At 40.1% G+C, this 20,755-nt stretch overlaps 1 protein-coding gene across 3 annotated transcripts in view; it reads left to right on the top strand.

Annotated features, from left to right (window-relative positions):
• Nucleotides 1-20,755, top strand: part of LOC106578699 (phosphatidate phosphatase LPIN2) — a 47,520-nt gene that overhangs the window by 11,441 nt on the left and 15,324 nt on the right. For 2 of the 3 annotated variants that reach the window (XM_014157809.3, XM_014157807.3), the window contains exon 2: nucleotides 20,121-20,321. The exons of the other annotated variant lie outside the window; for it this stretch is intronic. In XM_014157809.3, coding sequence (XP_014013284.3) covers nucleotides 20,130-20,321 — 192 coding nt within the window. In that variant the 5' untranslated portion in view covers nucleotides 20,121-20,129. The remainder of the gene's footprint in view (nucleotides 1-20,120; nucleotides 20,322-20,755) is intronic. 3 annotated transcript variants of the gene reach the window in all.

Below are 20,755 nucleotides of genomic sequence, written 5' to 3'. Positions count from 1 at the left end.
GTGCTGCTACCATATTGTGTTGCTAGGTCTCTCTTTATGTAGTTATTGTGTTGTCTCTCTTGTTGTGATGTGCGTTTTGTCCTATATTTATATTGTATTTTTAAAAATTTTTTTTAATCCCAGGCCCCCGTCCCCGCAGGAGGCATTTTGCCTTTTGGTAGGCCATCATTGTAAATAAGAATTCGTTTTTAACTGACTTGCCTAGTTAAATAAACATTTTTAACAGTCTCTGTTGTCTGGTCTTGCCATTCTATAGTTCACATAAGCTGAGCTCAGTAAGATTATGTAGTGGCTTCTTTCTGTGTGTGCATGACATTTTTTGTTAGTTTCCTCATCAAACTTAATTTGATGTCTGCTTTACTGAAATTCTACTCACTGATTTCTGAAAAAACAGGGAATTTATTGAACGTTCCCAGAATTTTGCAACCCTAGGCATTGTACTTGTACATGCAGGTCTCTGACCTAACAGATGTGTAGCCAACTGATCTGTATGTCTACTGTGATACTCAATAGCCTGGAAAGGCTTCCATTGATGATTTGGTTACAATATTGTAACCAGTTAATGTGTAAGTCTTAAATAAGTCTGTCATTGTTTCATTTTTGGAACCAACCAATCTTAACAGGAAATGTATTGAATTGCTTGTAACCCAATTGAAAGAAATTTGGATAGGTAATTCCAAAGTGAAAAATCTACTTGGTACAACATAAAACATGTGTTGTATAGGCCTAACTATTAATTTATTAGGTTTAAAGGCCCAATGCGCTCCCCCAAAAATGTAATGTAGTTTTTTTTATCCTATTGTACAATAGCTAATGAAACTAACACTGTAAAAGTGTGAGAAGAAAAAATATCAGTGTTATTTTCTAATAGTTGCCTTTTAAAATACAATGTACACAGGACCTTCTAATCAGCCTGTTTGCATGGGCGGGTGTTTCGCTTGCATGGCGACATCACCAGGTAGGAAATTGGTGAATAGACCGATAATAGAGTTCCAAATGGCTCTGCCAATAACAGCTAGTCCTAACAAAGACCACTCCCAGACAGTCCTAACAAAATTCTTTGAGAAATATCTTTTGCTTAGAAGCTATTTTTGTCAATTTTAATGGAAAACTTTTTATAGTAAGGTTCTTCATTGTTACCCAGAAATGATTTGATATTGATATAAAATGTTCTGCATTGGCCCTTTAACCAAAGGGGAATTTAAGATCAGTGTTGAAAGAAATAGGTTGCAACTTGAAATATAGGCTTGCTAATAATAAAATAGAACAGTTGGCATTGAATCAGATTATTTGGTTTCATCAAATGTATTCATTTTTTTTTTTCAATTGAAAAAACCCCACAATTGTTTTTTTGTGGCTGACTTTAGGGTCGGGCAGTATCCAGATTTTCATGTCACGGGATTTACAGTAAAAACGCAATTACCAGAATGCTAACAAAATTAGCACAAGTAATAGCAGTTTCCATGGAGGCTTCTAGCAAAATATGCTAACATGCGCAAATAGATTTTATTTTTTTGCAAAGACAGGCAGTCCAGCTCATAAAATTATACATGTATAGGTAGGAAATACCAAATGTAATTTTTGATAAGTTTGAACATTTACATGTGAATGTGCACATGTACACACTGTTTTGTGTGGAGTCTGGAGTCGCTAGGGCAACGGGCCTGCCTGCTCTGCTCAGTGAAAATAGGGGAGGAGCAAAATATAGCAGTGGCAGCTGTACAGACAACTCATCCAAAGGGCTTTGACTTCTCAAACACCGTAGAAAGCCAACAGAATATGATGCCCCATAACCTTATTAATTTAGCAACTTACTTAGATAACTAGGAAGTTAAATTTAGGGGTCGCGTCAGTGGAAAAAGATAACGCATAATAAATACAGTATCTTACTGCGTTTTGTAAAAAATGCTTCTTATTGTAATTTCTGCTTGGGATCAAACTCATTTTGTGCTTCAGTTGCACTCCACTTGATTGAGAATTTGCAAACAGCATTCTATCAGCAGAACGCACTCTGGCTGATGTGTAGCTACTTTTCACCAGTACTTTTCTCAGTATAGCCAGCCTACTTTTCTCCAGTAAAATGCAGAACTTGAGGAAATGTAGCTGGCTAAATTCTTTCTATGATAAACAGAAATGCATAGTTTTTGCAAAAAATAAAATTTTTTTTTTTTTCATTGTAGCGTTGCAGTTCTGTTGTCATCTGATGAAAATGAAGCTATTTTCTGCTGAGCGATTGTTTTGCACAAATGTATTTTCTGTGAAGGAAAACTATAGGTGCACGTCCCTGATCACTCTATTGAAGCAAAAAAAGACGTTCAATATAACGTGACCCGTGTCAATAGTAGTGGACGATATTGCCACTGCTATTTGCCATATATTAAATCTTTATTCAATCTAAGCCTACTAGAAAGGTTGTGCTACCCAATAATAATAAAGCCCCCTTGACTGGCTCATAGCTGACCAATCAGCCTGTTACTAACACTTAGTAAACTTTTGTGAAAAATGGTGTTTGACCAGATACAATGCTATTTTACTGTAAACAAATTGACAACATACTTTCAGCACGTTTATAGGGAAGGACATTCAACAAGCATGGCACTTACATGATTGGCTGAAATAAATTGATGATAAAAAGATTGTGGGAGGTATTTTGTTAGACTTCAATGCAGCTTTTGACATTATCGATCATAGTCTACTGATGGAAAAACATGTGTTATGGCTTTACACCCTCTGCTATATTGTGGATAAAGAGTTACCTTTCTAACAGAACACAGAGGGTGTTCTTTAATGGAAGACTCTCCCAACATAATCCAGGTTGAATCAGGAATTCCCCAGGGCAGCTGTCTAGGCCCCTTACTTTTTTCTATCATTACTAATGACATCCAACTGGCTTTGCGTAATACCAGTGTTTTAATGTAGAATACTCAACACAATACACGTCAGCAAAGTTTGTTAGTTTCAGAATGGGTGGCAAGGAATAAGTTAGTCCTAAATATTTCAAACTAAAATCATTGTATTTGGGACAATTCATTCACTAAACCATAAACCCCAACTAAATCTTATCATAATGTGGAACTTGAGCAAGTTGAGGTGACTAACTGCTTGGAGTAACCCTGGATTGTAAACTGTCATGGTCAAAACATGTTGATACAACAGTAGCTAAGATGGGGAGAAGTCTGTCCATAATGAAGCGCTGCTCTGCCTTTTTAACAACACTATCAACAAGGCAGGTCCTACAGGCCCTCGTTTTGTCACACCTGGACAACTGTTCAATTGTGTGGTCAGGTGCCACAAAGAAGGAGCTCAGAAAATTACAATTGGCTCAGAACAGGGCAGCACAGCTCGCCCATAAATGTACACGGAGAGCTTACATTAATAATATGCATGCAAATCTCTCATGGTTCAAAGTGGATGAGCAATTTGACTTCATCACTACTTGTTTTTGTAAGAAGTGTTGACATGCTGAATGCATCGAGGTGTCTGTTTAAACTACTAGCACACAGCTTGGACACCCATGCATACCCCACAAGACATGTCACCAAAGGTCTCTTCACAATCCCCAAGTCAAGAACAGACTATAGGAGGCGCACAGTACTACATAGAGCCACGACTACATGGAACTCTATTCCACATCAGGTAACTGATGCAAGCAGTAGAGTCAGATTTAAAAAAAACAGATTAAAAATACACCTTATGGCACAGTGGGGGCTGTGAAGAGACACACACACAGACACACGTACACATAAGACATGCACTCTACACACGTATACATGGATTTTGTATTGCAGATATGTGATAGAGTAGTGGCCTGAGAGAACACACTTAATGTGTTATGAAATTTAATATCATGTATATAACTGCCTTAATGTTGCTGGACCCCAGGAAGAGTAGCTGCTGCCTTGGGGATCCTTAACATCTGCTAACCATGTGCATGTGACCAATAAAATTTGATTTGACGGTATTGAAAAACCATCCTGTGGCTATTTCCTAATACCCCGGTATACGGTATATACACTGCGTACACAATTGTTAGGCAAATTGTATTCCTCGGAATTAATTTTATTGTTGAACGAACACAATGCTCTCAGTCAATCCAAAATGTTATTGAACCTCAAACCTGACTGTTTAACCTCTGGATGGGCTCGGACATCCAGCGAAAAATCCTATCCCCATTTGCATAACAAAATCTAATATTATAGGACTATTTTATATCGTTTTATAGATACACCTCTCCTGAATCGAACCACGTTGTCCGATTTCAAAAAGGCTTTACAGCAAAAGCAAAACATTAGATTATGTTAGAGGAGTATATCGTAAAAGTAGCCACATAGCCATTTTCCGACCAACCACATGCATCACAAATAACCAAAAAACAGCTAAATGCAGCACTAACCTTTGACAATCTTCATCAGATGACACTCCTAGGACATCATGTTACACAATACATGCATTCTTTTGTTCGATAAAGTTCATATTTGTATATAAAAACAGCATTTTACATCGGCGCGTGACGTTGACTAACTATTTTCCCTCAAATGCGTCCGGTGAAACAGCGCTACAATTTACTAAATTACTATTCAAAAACATTTTTAAAATGTAATATTGTCATTCTAAGATTTATAGATTAGCATCTCTTGAAAGCACCTGCAATGCCAGATTTAAAAATAACTTTACTGGGTAATCACACTTTGCGATAAAAGGGGATGCGATACTCAGAAAAATAGGCTAGCAATACAGGTCAGCGCCATCTTGGAACAATCACATATCAAATCTAGTCTTGTATACTATTGTCAATAATCCCTTACCTTTGATTATCTTCATCAGAAGGCACTTCCAGGAATCCCAGGTCCACAACAAATGTATTTTCGTTAGAAAAAGTTAATCCTTTATGTCCCAATAGCTTGTTGTTGTTAGCACGTTCTGAAGGCTGCTCCAAAAGTACCGTCGGCCGCGGGACTTCTCTCTCAACAAAATGCATTTTTTTAAATTTAAGTTCGTTCAAACATGTCAAACGTTGTATAACATAAATCTTTAGTGCCTTTTTCAACCAGAGCTCCAATAACATTCAAGGGGGACGATTGCATTGTCTTCCAAAACGTTTCGAAAGGGGAGGGTAGCCAGGGGCGCCGGCGTCATAATGTGATGGCCCTCATGTGACCACGTTCCACAGACTCTCATTCTGTCAGTTTTCACAGTAGAAGGCTCAAACCACTTTGTAAAGACTGGGGACATCTAGTGGAAGCAATAGGAAGTGCTCAATGAACCATAGCTCACGGTGCGATGTATAGGCAAAGTGATGAAGTTGAGTCCGCAATTCAGAATTCCACATCCTGTTATGATCTATCTCGGGGTTTTGACTGCCATATGAGTTCTGTTATACTCACAGACACCATTCAAACAGTTTTAGAAACTTTAGGGTGTTTTCTATCCACAAGCATTAATTATATGCATATCCTAGCTTCTCTGTAGCGCCCCCTATCCTAGGCGACCGTCAAGAGGTTATCAAAGGAAAAGTGAGTTTTGTCTTTCTCAGGGAAATATATAAGTGTGCACAATTATTAGGCAACTATTAGTATGCAGAATTATTAGGCAACTAAATTACAAAAATAATTTCTCTCAACTCACTTGTTGATTCTCAATTTTTAGAGTAAGTGTAACAGATAAGTAACACAAAATGACAATTATATAACATTTTTGGCCTTTCAAAAATATTCAGTGACCAATATAGCCACCCTTATTTTCAAGAACTGCCATGAGCCAGCCTTCCGTCCATGGAGTCTGTCAGTTTCTTGATCTGTTCACGATCAATTTTAGCTGAAGCAGCAACCACAGCCTCCCAAATGCTGTTCAAAGAGGTGTATTGTCTTCCCTCACTGTAAATCTCATGTTTGAGAATGGCCCACAAGTTCTCAATAGGATTTAAGTCAGGTGAGGAAGGGGGCCAGGTCGTTATTCAGGCCTCTGAGGCCCTTGCTGGCTAGCCAAGCAGTGGAGTACTTGGATGCATGTGATGGAGCATTGTCCTGCATAAAGATCATGGCCTTCTAGAATGCTGAGGACTTCTCCCTGTACCACTGTTTTGACGAAAGAATCTTCCAGAAACTGGCAGTAGGTTTGGAAGTTGAGTTTCAGTCCATCTTCAACCCGAAAAGGTCCAACTACCTCATTCTCAATGATAGCAGCCCATACCAGTACCCCTCCTTCACCTTGCTGGCACCTGACTCAAAGTGGTGCCCTGTGTCCATTACTGATCCAGCCACGGGCCCATCCATTTGGTCCATCAAGAGTCACTTTCATTTCATCTGTCCATAAAACCTTTGAAAAATCTGTCTTCAGGTATTTCTTTGCCCAATCTTGACGCTTCAACTTATGAATCTTATTCAGTGGTGGTCTTGTTTCAGTCTTCTTGACCTTGGCCATGTCTCTGAGCACTTGACGCCTTGTACTTTTGAACACTCCAGGTAGGTTGCAGTTCTGGAATACGGTGGCACTGGAGGATAATGGGTTCCTGGTAGTTTGACGTTTAATTCTTCTCAAGTCTTTTGCAGTTCATTTGCGCCTTTTCTTCCCCATGCGTTTTTTGCGCCCCAGTTGACTATTCGCAACAAAATGTTTAATTGTCTAGTGGTCACGCCTCAATAGTTTAGCTATTTAAAAAGTGGCGCATCCGTCTGAAAGGCATTTTACATTTTGGGCTTTTCAGTGTCAGTTAAATCTCTTTTTTGGCCCATTTTACCTGAGGTAATGAGGCTGCCTAATAATTATGCACACCTTGATATAAGGTGTTATTCACTTTCGCCACACCCTCCCTCATTACACAAATACATATCACCTGAAAATGATTAAATCCAATAAGCATTCAAGTTTATATGTTTTGGAGTTAGAAAATGTGAATAGAAATAATGATAAGATCAGAATACTCACTTGCCTAAATTGTGCACGCAGTATACCGCCCAAGCCTAGCTGACATGTCAGCAGCATACCACCATGCATACCACTGCTGGCTTGCCTCTGAAGCTAAGCAGGGTTGATTCTGGTCGATCCCTGGATGGTAGACCAGAATCTGCTGGAAGTGGTGTTGGAGGGTTGTTGGGGGCACTCTTCCCTCTGGTCTAAGGACATTGCCCTGCGTAGGGTGCTGTCTTTCGGATGAGACGTTAAATGTGTGTCCTAACTCTCTCTGTGGTCATAAAAAATCACTTATCGTAAGAGTAGGGTTGTTAACCCCGGTGTCATGGCTAAATTCCCAACCTGGCCCCATTCCATCATGGCCACCTAATCATCCCCCTCATTCCTAATTGGCATATCACTCCTCACCACTCCATCTGATAGCTGATGTGTGGTGAGCGTTCTGGTTCAAAGATGGTGGACGTACATCACCCAGGTGGGTGCTGCACATTGGTGGTGGATGAGGTGAGTCTCCCCCTTACTCTGTAGAGCGCTTTGAGTACCTCCGTTGGTAGAAAAGCTAAATATACAGTTGGCTCCAAAAGTATTGGAACAGTGACAATTTTGCTTTTGTTTTGGCTTTGTACTCCAGCTTTTTATATTTTAAATGATACAATGTCTGTGGGGTTTGAGTGCAGACTGTCAGCTTTAATTTGGCAGTATTTTCATCCACATCAGATGAACTGTTTAGAAATTACAGTACTTTTTGTACAAACATAAACTGCTGATGCACAACCAAATTTCGAAATTGCTCCTCGTGTATTATGCTATTCTTAATAGTAAGTTGAGACCCCATCTGAGTTCCTAAACTTTTTTTTGGGGGGGGGGGGGCCCCTAACTGCCAGGGGTTGTTCTAAGCGACCGCTTATGTCGCGTATGCCTAGATCTGGCCCTGTGCTTAAACATGGTTATTGTGTAGTTATGTTATTTTGCCATATTCTGTGTCCTACTTTTGTGTTAATGAAAAGAGGGCAGTTTCAACACATTGAGCGGCTTCACTGCAAGTATATTGTATGTTTTCAATATTCAATAAATAATAAAAAATATATAATTTTGTTTTGGAGTTATGCCTTGGCATTGACCTCTACTGCGTGTGTGTTCGCTGTACTGTGTACCTTTTTATATATGTGTTCATCATGCTTTTTTTTTTTATCCATCAAATCACTCTTCTACAGTGGAACATGTAAATGAATGGGCCCAAAAGCACCCAGATCAGCAAAATCCTCCCCAAACAAAATAGCTTTTTAAGTGCCAATGTTACTGTTGGCTTTTGGTTTTTATTAGTGAACTCTGTGGTACTGTAGCACTGTATGTATGCTTCCCAAATTGCACACTGTTCTCTACATAGTGCACTACTTTTGACCAGGACCCATAGGGATTAGGGTGCCATTTTAGACACATCCTATAGGCCTAACTGACCTCTGTGTTGCAGACAGCAGTAATCTGTGCCCGGGCTGCAGCCACAAGGGACTGCTAAACCCTTTGTCTATAAACTGTATGGGGCAGCAGATAAAACTAAATATTTGCTGAGGTTGTTGTTACCAACAACACAAGTGCCATCAGGTTATTAGAGTTACACGGACAGCATTATGCGATTATCAGGAAACAATATGACCTTACCAGGCCCCTACAGTGGGCGACAGGTAGCCTAGCTGTTAACAGCGTTGGGCCAGTAACTGAAAGGTCACTGCTTTAAATCCCAGAGCCGGCAAGGTGGGAAAATCTGCCATTTTGCCCTTGAGCAAGGCAGGTAACCCCTAACAACAACTGCTCCCCTGGTGCCGTTGACGTGGACATCGATTAAGACAGCCCCCCGCACCTCTGATTCAGAGGGGTTGGGTTAAATGCGGAAGACACATTTTGGTTGAATGCATTCAGTTTTGCAACTGACTAGGTATCCCCTTTACTTCCCTTCCCAGTATAGATTTACACTGAGCACCCCCCCTTTTGCCCTCAAAACGGCCTCAATTCATCATGGACTCTACAAGGTGTAGAAAAGCGTTCCACATGGATGCTGGCCAATGTTGACTCCAGTGCTTCCCACAGTTGTGTGAAGTTGGCTGGATGTTCTTTGGGTGGTGGACCATTCTTGATACACATGGGAAACTGTTGAGCGTGAAAAACCCAGCTGCGTTGCATGCAGTTCTTTACACTAACCAGTGCGCCTGGCACCTACTACCATACCCCGCACTTAAATATTTTGTCTTCCCATTCACCCTCTGAATGGCACACGTACACAATCCATGTTTCAATTGTCTCAAGACTTAAAAATCCTTCTTTAACCTGTCCCCTTCATATTCACTGATTGCAGTAGATTTAACAAGTGACATCAATAAGCGATCGTAGCTTTCAATGGATTCACATGGTCAGTCTGTCATGGAAAGAACAAGTGTTCTTAATGTGTTGTACACTCAGTCAATCCCTCTCTACAACTTTTAATATATTTCAATGCCTTTCTGCTCTCGCATTTAGGCCTACACAAACTGGTTAACAACGAATGTATGATTTTGATTTGTTTTACCTGGTGTTAATGGATGAGCCCAGAGTGTTATGCCAGTCGGCTATGAAGAACTCAATATTTTAGGTTCATATGCCATGATGGCCTCTGTAATGCCGCTGGTTATAATGGGTGTGTTCTACAAATTCACTCTCAGATTTTCGTTCCGTTAGTAAATTCAGAGCATTTCGCTCTTGGAGTGTTCGGAGCGTACACTGGAAGCTCTGGTTGAGGATTAGGGTTGAGCCGAGTGTTCTGCACCCGAGCCAACTGGCTAAAGTTGGCTAGCTTGCTAGCTACTTCCAGACACAAATCAGAGAACACCTCACTCTGAACTTTTGACTGTCCCTAGCAGAGCTGGTTAGGCTGTTGTCATGTTATCTAGAGCTTTGGTGACTGAACATTTTTTTTGCTGACGTTTACTGACACCGGTCATATTCAAAGGGTGTTGAGCCCCTCCTTGTTTGCCTGTTTTGCATGTTATTTTGGCATTAATACGAGTCACATACAGTATCAGTTTGCAAACAATGTAAAAAAAATATATTTTTTTATATATATTTTGTATTTAGTTAATAAAGCTGCATGGTCTCTTTTTTTGGTTTCTTGAGTAAGGCAGCACCAAAATGCATCTGCTTCAGCCTAGCTCAGTGCTTTCTGTGGTGGTGGGTCAGCCAGCAGAAAATACAGAGCGTATGGGTTGGTAATATTCTCTAGTTGCGCCGTGATTGGCTCAGTGTTCTGTCACTCATGGGGACACTACGTCATCAAAAAATCTATAGGGAGAGCTAGAAAGTTCAAGCCCCTTGGGTGCTGCCATAGAGTTACAGTAGAAGTGCCCATCCAAGAAAGGCTCAAGGTCATTGGTCACAGATAAAAAATTACGTCAAATCACATATCTACAGTAGCTTTGATTGGACTGATCATGTCAACATCTTACTTACAAAATAGAGGTCGACAATACCAATTTATTGGAGGACCAAAAAAGCCGATACCGATTTAATCAGACGATTTTTGTGTGTACATACACATACACACAGACGTGTGTGTAATAATGACAATTACAACAATACTCAATGAACACTTATTTTAACTTAATATAATACATAAGTAAAATCTATTTAGTCTCAAATAAATAATGAAACCTGTTCAATTTGGTTTAAATAATGCAAAAACACAGTGTTGGAGAAGAAAGTAAAAGTGCAATATGTGCCATGTAAAAAAGATACCGTTTAAGTTCCTTGCTCAGAACATGAGAACATATAAAAGCTGGTGGTTCTATATTCCCAGTTCTTCAATATTCCCATTAAGAAGTTTTAGGTTGTAATTATTATAGGAATTATGACGCGTTGACTATTTCTCTCTCTATACCATTTGTATTTCCTATATCTTTGAATATTGGATGTTCTAATAGGCACTTTAGTATTGCCAGCCTAATCTCAGGAGTTGATAGGCTTGAAGTCATAAACAGCGCTGTGAAGCAAGCATTGCTAAGAGCTGCTGGCAAACGTAATAAAGTTAGAATGAATACTTACGAACCTGCTGCCGCCTACCACCGCTCAGACTGCTCTAATTATAATATAATAAACACAGAAATACGAGCCGTTGGTCATTAATATGGTCAAATCCAGAAACTATCATTTGGAAAACAAAACCTTTATTCTGTCAGTGAAATACAGAACCGTTCCGTATTTTATCGAACAGGCGGCAACCCTCAGTCTAGATATTGCTGTTGCATTGCACAACCTTCAATATTATGTCATAATTATGTAATGTTTTGGCAAATTAGTTCGCAACTAGCCAGGCGGCCCAAACTGTTGCATATACTCTGACTTTGTGTGCAATGAACACAAGAGAAGTGACACAATTTCCCTAGTTAATATTGCCTGCTAACATTAATTTCTTTTAACTATATATGCAGGTTTAAAAAAATATACTAATGTGTATTGATTTTAAGAAAGGCATTGATGTTTATGGTTAGGTACATTCATGCAACGATTGTGCTTTTTCCCGAATGTGCTTTTGTTAAATCATCCCCCGTTTGGCGAAGTAGGCTGTGATTCGATGATAAATTAACAGGCACCGTATTGATTATATGCAACGCAGGACAAGCTAGTTAACCTAGTAATATCAACCATGTGTAGTTAACTAGTGATTATGTGAAGATTGATTTGTTTTTTATAAGATAAGTTGGCTCCTTGCTGCACTCGCGTAACAGGTGGTCAGCCTGCCACGCAGTTTCCTCATGGAATGCACTGTAATCGGCGTCCAAAAATACCGATTACTGATTGTTATGAAAACTTGAAATCGGCCCTGCCTCTATTACAAATATCATGAATCACATCGACATTCTACTGGCAAATCCTTTTCAATCCTTGTCATATGAAGAGAAATGATAAATAAAACGTATCGGTGCTCATCGGCCATTGGACATAAACATTAAACAACAAGTTGGAAATCGCAAATTGAGCAATGAGTGGTTGGAAGGAATCAGTGACTAACTGCATGCGTTGCAAGCAATCACTATTTTGCTTCCCCTGCTTTTCGGTGGAGAGGGTGTGTAGTCCAAGTCTGGGTTTAAAGCTCTCTTTTCCAAGCTTAAAAGGATGAACATTCACATGCAATACCATGGTCCAGAAAAGGTTGAATACATTGGCCATGCTGTCAATCCAGCATGACTTCTACTGTGTTCAAAACAACTGGGAAATCTCAGACTTCAGTGAGTTCAAGACAACAGGTAACTCTGGGGAAAAAACGAGCTCCAACTGGGGAAAATAACTCGGAACTCCAAGTCGGGAACTCGTGCCTCTTTCTAGAGCTCCGACGTGAAGATCACTGATGTCATGATTAAACCTTGTTTTTTTCAGAGTTCCTAGGTGTCTTGAAAGCACCATAAATCCAGAGAATGTCAGACTTTGATGACAAAATTTGCCCACAAGAAAGACTGTTGTGCCACTTTCCTGTTCACGTGAGCACAGCACAACTGTTTAAAAATGTCTTGTATGCTGCTGCATGAATTATGTAATATACCAGGGAGATATGTATACTGTAGCTAAGAAAGTAATACTAAGTGTATGTTGTGAGGTAAGCTGTTAGTAGCCCATGTGCCTCACTCTAATCATTTGGTCCTTTTCCCCCTCATAATTTAGCCTACTGTTCTGACTTGGTGGTGCATATGTAGTCTACAGCCTGTTTTAGAGAAATGTAATCATCAAATATTGTAAGAGCTTTCATTGTCTGCTTATATGACCCCTTTATTTATCCTATGGTTTTGACTTGGTGTACAGGGAGAATACTGTAAGAACGACCCATGTTCTGAATTCTGTCACTGTACATGTCAAAGTGCTAAACAAATAGTTATATTGACTACGTCCGTCTTAGCTTGCTCATTAATGTCTTAATCAAAATTTACGGATTGCCTCTTATCCGCTCATCGTTTCCTTATGCCATAGTTTGTACATCTAAATGGTCAGTAGAAACCACATTTGTTTAAGCAAGTCAGCCATATCAGCTATGTATTTTAAAAAGGTAGTAAATGAGGATGAATTAATTTTTCATTGCCAGACAAGGCTCCGCTGATAGCGAGGTGTAACAGTGGTAAAGTGTTGGGACTGCTGTTGGGACTCTGCTGTTGGGACAGCTTTATGTAGGCCTTACCAGATTGTGGGCACAGTTTGTCACCGTTAAAGTGCAATTAATGTATTGTTTAGTGTTGTGTAGTGGCTTTGCTGGCATGCATCCCCAAAAACATTTTAGAGTTTGCCCCACCAAGATTTACATGCTAAAATCATCACTGGACCTGTCTAATGAGCAGATACACTGAGCAAAAGCGAAAGCACAGTGGACAGGAAAAACCCTAGAATGAAGAAACCTAGAGAGGAATGTACCGTGTAGAGATTTAAGAGTACATTGGGGGTTTTTGCAGGCAGGATGCTTTTTCTTTCAGTGTCTTGACAAGTTTGATTGCCGGTTGTTGAACTTTGAATAACGTTAGGGCTATGGCTTTGTTGCTGTGTTTGGTGAGACTAAGCCAAACATGCACTGCATAAAGATTCTGTTTCAGTCCAGTATTTAATTATTTGTCCTCTTTAATGTTAAGGAAAAAATACAAAAAGGCATGCCGAAACTAAAGACTCAAAAACAAAAAAAAGGCTTCAACAAAAGCGAGCAGCCTCATGACCAGCTGGGACACTGACTGTCGATCGCCTTAATTGGTAGCACATGTGCAAATAAAGGCTCAGCAAATTAGACCTGGTTACTGCTGCCATCTGAGGATGGAGTGTTTGTCTATGTCCAAATACTCACCGTAACCCCATATACTAACGTTAGTAACATTTCCATCTCCCTGATAAACATGTTTTTGTGTTGCTTGAACCGCAGCCACATCTAGAGATTTGTGTTTGATGAAGGTATATAACTGGATCTACACAACCAATGTCTTGGATGTGGTTTCATCTTGACGGAGTACTTTGGAGGTCTGAAACATATGTTGATTTGTAAGTGTAATGTTCTTTTAAATGTGAATCTGTAAGTAACCGCAGCCACATCTAGCGATTTGTGTTTGGTCCCATTTTCCTCTATACAGAATTGGGGACATTTTACCAGTACATTAGGCCTAGCTAACATGGTCTTTACAAATCCCCTGCTAAATCTGAAATGTTCTTTCAGAACTAAATGTTATTTTTCTTTCTCCGTATTATATGAATTCAGACGTTCCATTCTCCATTCAACTTGGTTCAACTGCTCTGATCGTTTGAAACTTTTGTGTTCAGACAGTGAGATTCAAGTTCTAGTTTCCTTACCCATCAACTGGCAGTGGTGCAGCACGGCTCTGTTGTCTTGTGCTTTGTCTTTCTCGTCTGTGTTTGTGGTAAATGAAAGTCGTCACGTTACAATGTGTGAATCATCACTGCATTTCCTGCAACTCATAGATTGATGGGTTTATGGTACGCAAGCTTTGTTTCCTGGATCTACTCGGCAACAGAGATTACCATGTCTTGTGATTGGCTAATCTTTAAACCTTTGACCTGATAGCTTTCAGATGATGATGACCCTTTTGAATCAAGGGGAGATTCTCATTAGGAAAAAGTCTGTCCTCTCCTCTCCTCGACTCCTCTGTCATCTCTCCTCCGTGACCTGGAAACCGATAAGTGGTTGAGTGCTCGACAAGTGTCAATATGGTTATTAGGTGAACGGAGGAGTCTGCCTCTGTCCTCGATTGCTTCCTCCCGTGGAGTCTCTTCAGCCGAAATCTGCCACACCCCCTTGAATCAGCTGTTGTTTTCTCAGAGGAGAAAAAGCATGCACACATTTCAAAACAATATGTTAATTATCCTTTTATCTCTAAAATTAATTATTACCAATTTACACATTTTGGGATTCTCATTTCATATAAGTGCATTTGTTTCCGTGTTTCTTCTCCTCCACCCTCTCCTCGATTACCTTTGACCTTTTTCAAAGGAGGAGAGGACTGAGGAGTTATCAAAACCAATTGAAAATCTCCCATCTCTTTGCTCAGCAATACAATAGGCAGCCATTTTACCCCTTCAGCCCAGAGAGGATTGGACATCATACAATAATAAATAATTTTACCTTCGCTATGGGCAGTTAATAGTTACACTTCAATTACATATGCATCAAGCTTCTCAGAGTAGGAGTGTTGAACTAGGATCAGCTCTCCCTGTCCTGTCCATCTTATTCAATATGATCTAAAATCAAAACTTATCCCAAATCATCACTCTCACTCTGAGACGCTTGATATCTATGGCCCCAGATTGGAAGTAAAACTGTGTTCTTCCTTGGCTGTGAGCCTCGCTTAAGTCTGTGAATGTGGGCGAGAAAGGCATTCACTACCAACCTACCTCCTCAGTCAGTGTGAACTAGATCACACCTAATGCATTCTAAGTAGGGTAGCAAGCTTTGAGAGGAAGTAGCCTTGTTTTCTAATGCCCACATTCACAGTCAGCTTGGTTGGCCTCGGAGTTTGTGAGGATTTACATTTTTGTGGTCTTCTATTATCGCCACACCACACACCATGTGAACAAAGAGAGCTTAGACAGCATTTTCCTATGGAGTCCCATCTCTGCTCTACTGCACACATACACACCACACACACACCACACACACAAGGCATGGTTTGAGCATGCACACATTTCATGGTTTGAGCACATAGCATTTTCCTATGGAGTCCCATCTCTGCTCTATTGCACACCACACTCACACACCACACTACACCACACCACACCACACACACTACACCACACCCCACACACAAGGCATGGTTTGAGCATGCACACATTTATGGTTTGAGCACACAAGGCATGAGCACTTGTGCTCCTAAGTTGGAAAATGTAGGCATACACAAAGAAACATTTAGGAACACAATGAAAACTATGTTAGGTATTAAAGCGGCAGTCTGTAGTTGAAACAATAACAAAGCAATTCCCCGCCACTGTTTAGTTAAAGGTTAAGGTATGGGGCTGGAGAAATGTAAAGGCACTCAAATTCATAGAAAGAGCTTTGGATGCAAGGCCTGACCATCCATGATATCAATGTTGTAGTTTAAACATGTTTTGAGGCTATACTGTGTTTATTTACATTTTACTTTGTTTACCAACATTGATAGAACAATGTTATATTTGGCTTCTGTTGGGATACCACAGTTGAACTAAGCTAATTGGCATTTATGGGTTTATATCATACATTTTTAAGTTAAAAAAATGGATGTGGTAACTAGACGTCGACCGATTTTAATCAGAATGGCCGATTTTAATTAGGGTAGATTTCAAGTTTTCATAACAATCGGTAATCAGCATGTTTGGACACCGATTATATTGCAATCCACAAGGAGACTGCGTGGCAGGCTGACCACCTGTTACACGAGGGCAGCAAGGAACCATGGTCATTTGCTATCTAGCATTAAACTTATCTTATAAAAAAAACTATCAATCTTAACAATCACTAGTTAACTACACATGGTTGATGATATTACTAGTTTAACTAGCTTGTCCAGCGTTGCATGTAATCGATGCGGTGCCTGAAACTGTGTCACTTCTCTTGCGTTCAGTGTAAGCATGGGGCGGCAGGTAGCCTAGTGGTTAGAGCGTTGGACTAGTAACCGGAAGGTTGCAAGATTGAATCCCCTGAACAAGGCAATGAATGAATGCTTATGAGCCTGCTGCTGCCTACCACTGCTCTATCAAATCATAGACTTAATTAATAACATAATAAACACACAGAAATATGAGCCTTAGGTCATTAATATGGTCAAATCCGGAAACTATCAACTATCACTAGGCCGTCATTGTAAATAAGAATTTGTTCTTAACTCACTTGCCTAGTTAAATAAGGTAAAATAAAAATAAATAAATAAGCAGAGTCCGGGTATATGCAGCAGTTTAGGTCGCCTGGCTCGTTGCGAACTGTGTGAAGACCATTTCTTACGAACAAAGACCGTAATTAATTTGCCATAATTTTACATAATTATGACATAACATTGAAGGTTGTGCAATGTAACAGCAATATTTAGACTTATGGATGCCATCTGTTAGATAAAATACGGAACGGTTCCGTATTTCACTGAAAGAATAAATGTTTTGTTTTCGAAATGATAGTTTCTGGATTTGACCATATTAATGACCTAAGGCTCGTATTTCTGTGTGTTTATTATGTTATAATTAAGTCAATGATTTGATAGAGCAGTCTGAGCGGTGGTAGGCAGAACCAGGCTCGTAAGCATTCATTCAAACCGCACTTTCCTCAATTTGCCAGCAGCTTTTCGCAATGCTTGAAGCACAGCGCTGTTTATGACTTCAAGCCTATCGACTCCCGAGGTTAGCCAGGCAATACTGTAGTGCCTATAAGAACATCCAATAGTCAAAGGTCTATGAAAAACAAATGGTATAGAGAGAAATAGTCCTATAATTCCTATAATAACTACAACATAAAACTTCTTACCTGGGAATATTGAAGACTCATGTTAAAAGGAACCACCAGCTTTTATATGTTTTCATGTTCTGAGCAAGGAACTTAAACGTTAGCTTTTTTACATGGCACATATTGCACTTTTACTTTCTTCTCCAACACTGTGTTTTTGCATTATTTAAACCAAATTGAACATGTTTCATTATTTATTTGAGACTAAATTGATTTGATTTATGTATTATATTAAGTTAAAATAAGTGTTCATTGTTCATTCAGTATTGTTGTAATTGTCATTATTACAAATATATCTAAAAAAATTAATACAAAATAAAATTGGCCGATTTGATCGGTATTTGCTTTTTATTGGTCCTCCAATAATCGGTATCGGCGTTGAAAAATCATAATTGGTCGACCTCTAGTAGTTACTGCATATTGCATTTTTTTCAATGATAAAAATATCCAGCAATAACATAATACAGAGTTTAGGAGCACCAGAAAAAAGTATTTTAGATATTGAGAATGAGCTATCAAATCATATCAAACTTTATTTGTCACATGCGCCGAATACAACAGGTGTAGACCTTACTGTGAAATGCTTACTTACAAGCCCTTGACCAACAATCAGTTCAAGAAAGAGCTAAGAAAATATTTACCAAATAAAGTAAAAAGTAACACAATAACTAAATATAGCCTACACAAAAAACAGCTTACATTGGCTCAGCCAATATGAATCCTAGCTACTTTTCAAGCTTATCTCCAACAGAAGGTCTCCCTGTTCCTTTCTTTCTGTGTCACCACATGTTCGTGTACTACTGAGGCTGCGGGACAGCGAAGAAATCATTACAACCATTTTTACCTTGGTGATTTATTTTCTAGGGGCACTGGTGCTCCCACATAAAAATTCCAGGTAGCAAAGCAAAATCTTTAGGAGCATATGCCCCTTAAAATGGTAACAATGTAGAGCCCTGCTTTGGGCCCTGGTCAAAACTAGTGCACTATTTAGGGAATAGTGTGCCATTGGCGATGCATATGGTGACTAATGGGAACCTGGCCTGGGCCCCTGCCATAATGCTGCTGGTGTGATCTGATTCTGAATGCAGCACTGCCATAGAAGGCCTGATTAGTCTGCTGCTGTTAGGGACTCTTTTTGGGAAATGGGACAGATCCTCTGTGTTTAGGGAGCTCCGGAACAACAAGGTTAGTTGAGTCAGTGTCCCAATAGCAAGAAAGTTATTCAGTGCTTATCTTTTCCATTCATTTGGGTTGAAGGTATATAACTGGATCTTCACAACCAATGTTTTGGGACGTGGTTTCATCTTGACAGAGTACTTTGGAGGTCTGAAAACATATGTTGATTTGTAAGTGTAATGTCCTCTTAAACGTGAATCTGTAAGTATTACTCTATGTAACCGCAGCCACATCTAGATATTTGTTTGGTCCCATTTTACCCATACATTAGGCCTAGCTAACATGGTCTTTACACATACATTTTTATTTTATTTAACTAGGCAAGTCAGTTAAGAACAAATTCTTATTTACAATGATGGCCAAACCCAAATGACGCTGAGCCAATTGTGCACTGCCCTATGGGACTCACAATCGCAGCATGATGTGATTCAGTCTGGATTCGAACCAGGGACTTTAGTGTTTCCTCTTGCACTGAGATTCAGTGTCTTAGACCGCTGCACCACTCGGGAGCCCAAATCCCCTGCTGAATCTGAAATGTTCTTTCAGAACAACATTTTATTTTTATTTCTCTGTATTATTTGTATTCAGATGTTCCATTCTCCTTTCAACTTGGTTCAACTGCTCTGATCGTTTGAAACTTTTGGGTTCAGACAGAGTGAGATTCAAGTTTTAATTTCCTTTCCCCTCAACTGGCAGTGGTGCAGCACGGCTCTGTTGTCTTGTGCTTTGTCTTTCTCGTCTGTGTTTGTGGTAAATGAAAGTCGTCACGTTACAATGTGTGAATCATCACTGCATTTCCTGCAACTCATAGATTGATGGGTTTATGGTACGCAAGCTTTGTTTCCTGGATCTACTCGGCAACAGAGATTACCATGTCTTGTGATTGGCTAACCTTAGATCCTTAAACTTTTGACCTGATAGCTTTCAGATGATGATGATGATGATGATGATGACCCTTTTGAATCAAGGGGAGATTCTCATTTAGGAAAAAGTCTGTCCTCTCCTCGACTCCTCTGTCATCTCTCCTCTGTGACCTGGAAACCGATAAGTGGTTGAGTGCTCGACAAGTGTCAATATGGTTATTAGGTGAATGGAGGAGTCTGCCTCTGTCCTCGATTGCTTCCTCCCGTGGAGTCTCTTCAGCTGAAATCTGCCACACCCCCTTGAATCAGCTGTTGTTTTCTCAGAGGAGAAAAAGCATGCACACATTTCAAAACAATATGTTAATTATCCTTTTATCTCTAAAATTAATTATTACCAATTTACACATTTTGGGATTCTCATTTCATATAAGTGCATTTGTTTCCGTGTTTCTTCTCCTCCACCCTCTCCTCGATTACCTTTGACCTTTTTCAAAGGAGGCGAGGAGAGGACGGAAGACAGAGGAGTTATCAAAACCAATTGAGAATCTCCCAAGAATGGCCTATCCCTTTGCTCAGCAATACAGTAGGGAGCCATTTTACCCCTTCAGCTCAGAGAGGATTGGACATCAGACAATAATAAATAATTTGACCTTCATTACTGGCAGTTCATTTGATCTTCACTACTGGCAGTGTGTGATCCACAGGTAGACACCATGAACTACGTGGGCCAGCTGGCAGGCCAGGTGCTGGTGACTGTGAAGGAGCTGTATAAGGGCATCAACCAGGCTACGCTGTCCGGCTGCATCGACGTGGTGGTGGTCAGACAGCCTGACGGGACCTTCCACTGCTCCCCTTTCCATGTACGTTTTGGGAAACTTGGCGTGCTGCGCTCCAAGGAGAAAGTGGTGAGTTTGTGGATAACTGAGGAAGAGAGAATGAGAGGGGTGAGGGTATAGTCAAGCAGAGCTTCCTCAAACTGTAAGCAAAACGCACGTGGCCAAGGATGACCTCACCCCCATATGTCCCAAATGGCACCCTATTTCCTCATACAGTGCACTACTTTTGACCAGGGCCCATGAGACTGGTTAAAAGTGATACATTGTATTAGGAATAGTGTGCTATTTGTGATGCATACCTTGTTGCTGTATTCCCCATTATCTTTGGCCGCTTGATGTCGCCAACCTTTGTCCAGGTCTGTCTTGGCAGTTTAGTATGACAGGGTTGCATGTCTTTGTTACCCTCTGTCACATGCATACCTGACATGCAATTAGGGCCCTTTCATATTGCTGTGTGGAGGTGCTTCTGCCTGACACAGATCCAGGTATTAACCTTCCTCCTG

Source organism: Salmo salar, chromosome 19 (genome assembly GCF_965601325.2).
Source record: "Salmo salar chromosome 19, fSalSal1, whole genome shotgun sequence".
Taxonomy (NCBI): domain Eukaryota; kingdom Metazoa; phylum Chordata; class Actinopteri; order Salmoniformes; family Salmonidae; genus Salmo; species Salmo salar.
Note: the sequence above shows the minus strand (reverse complement) of the source record. Positions and strands in the feature narration are given on the sequence as shown.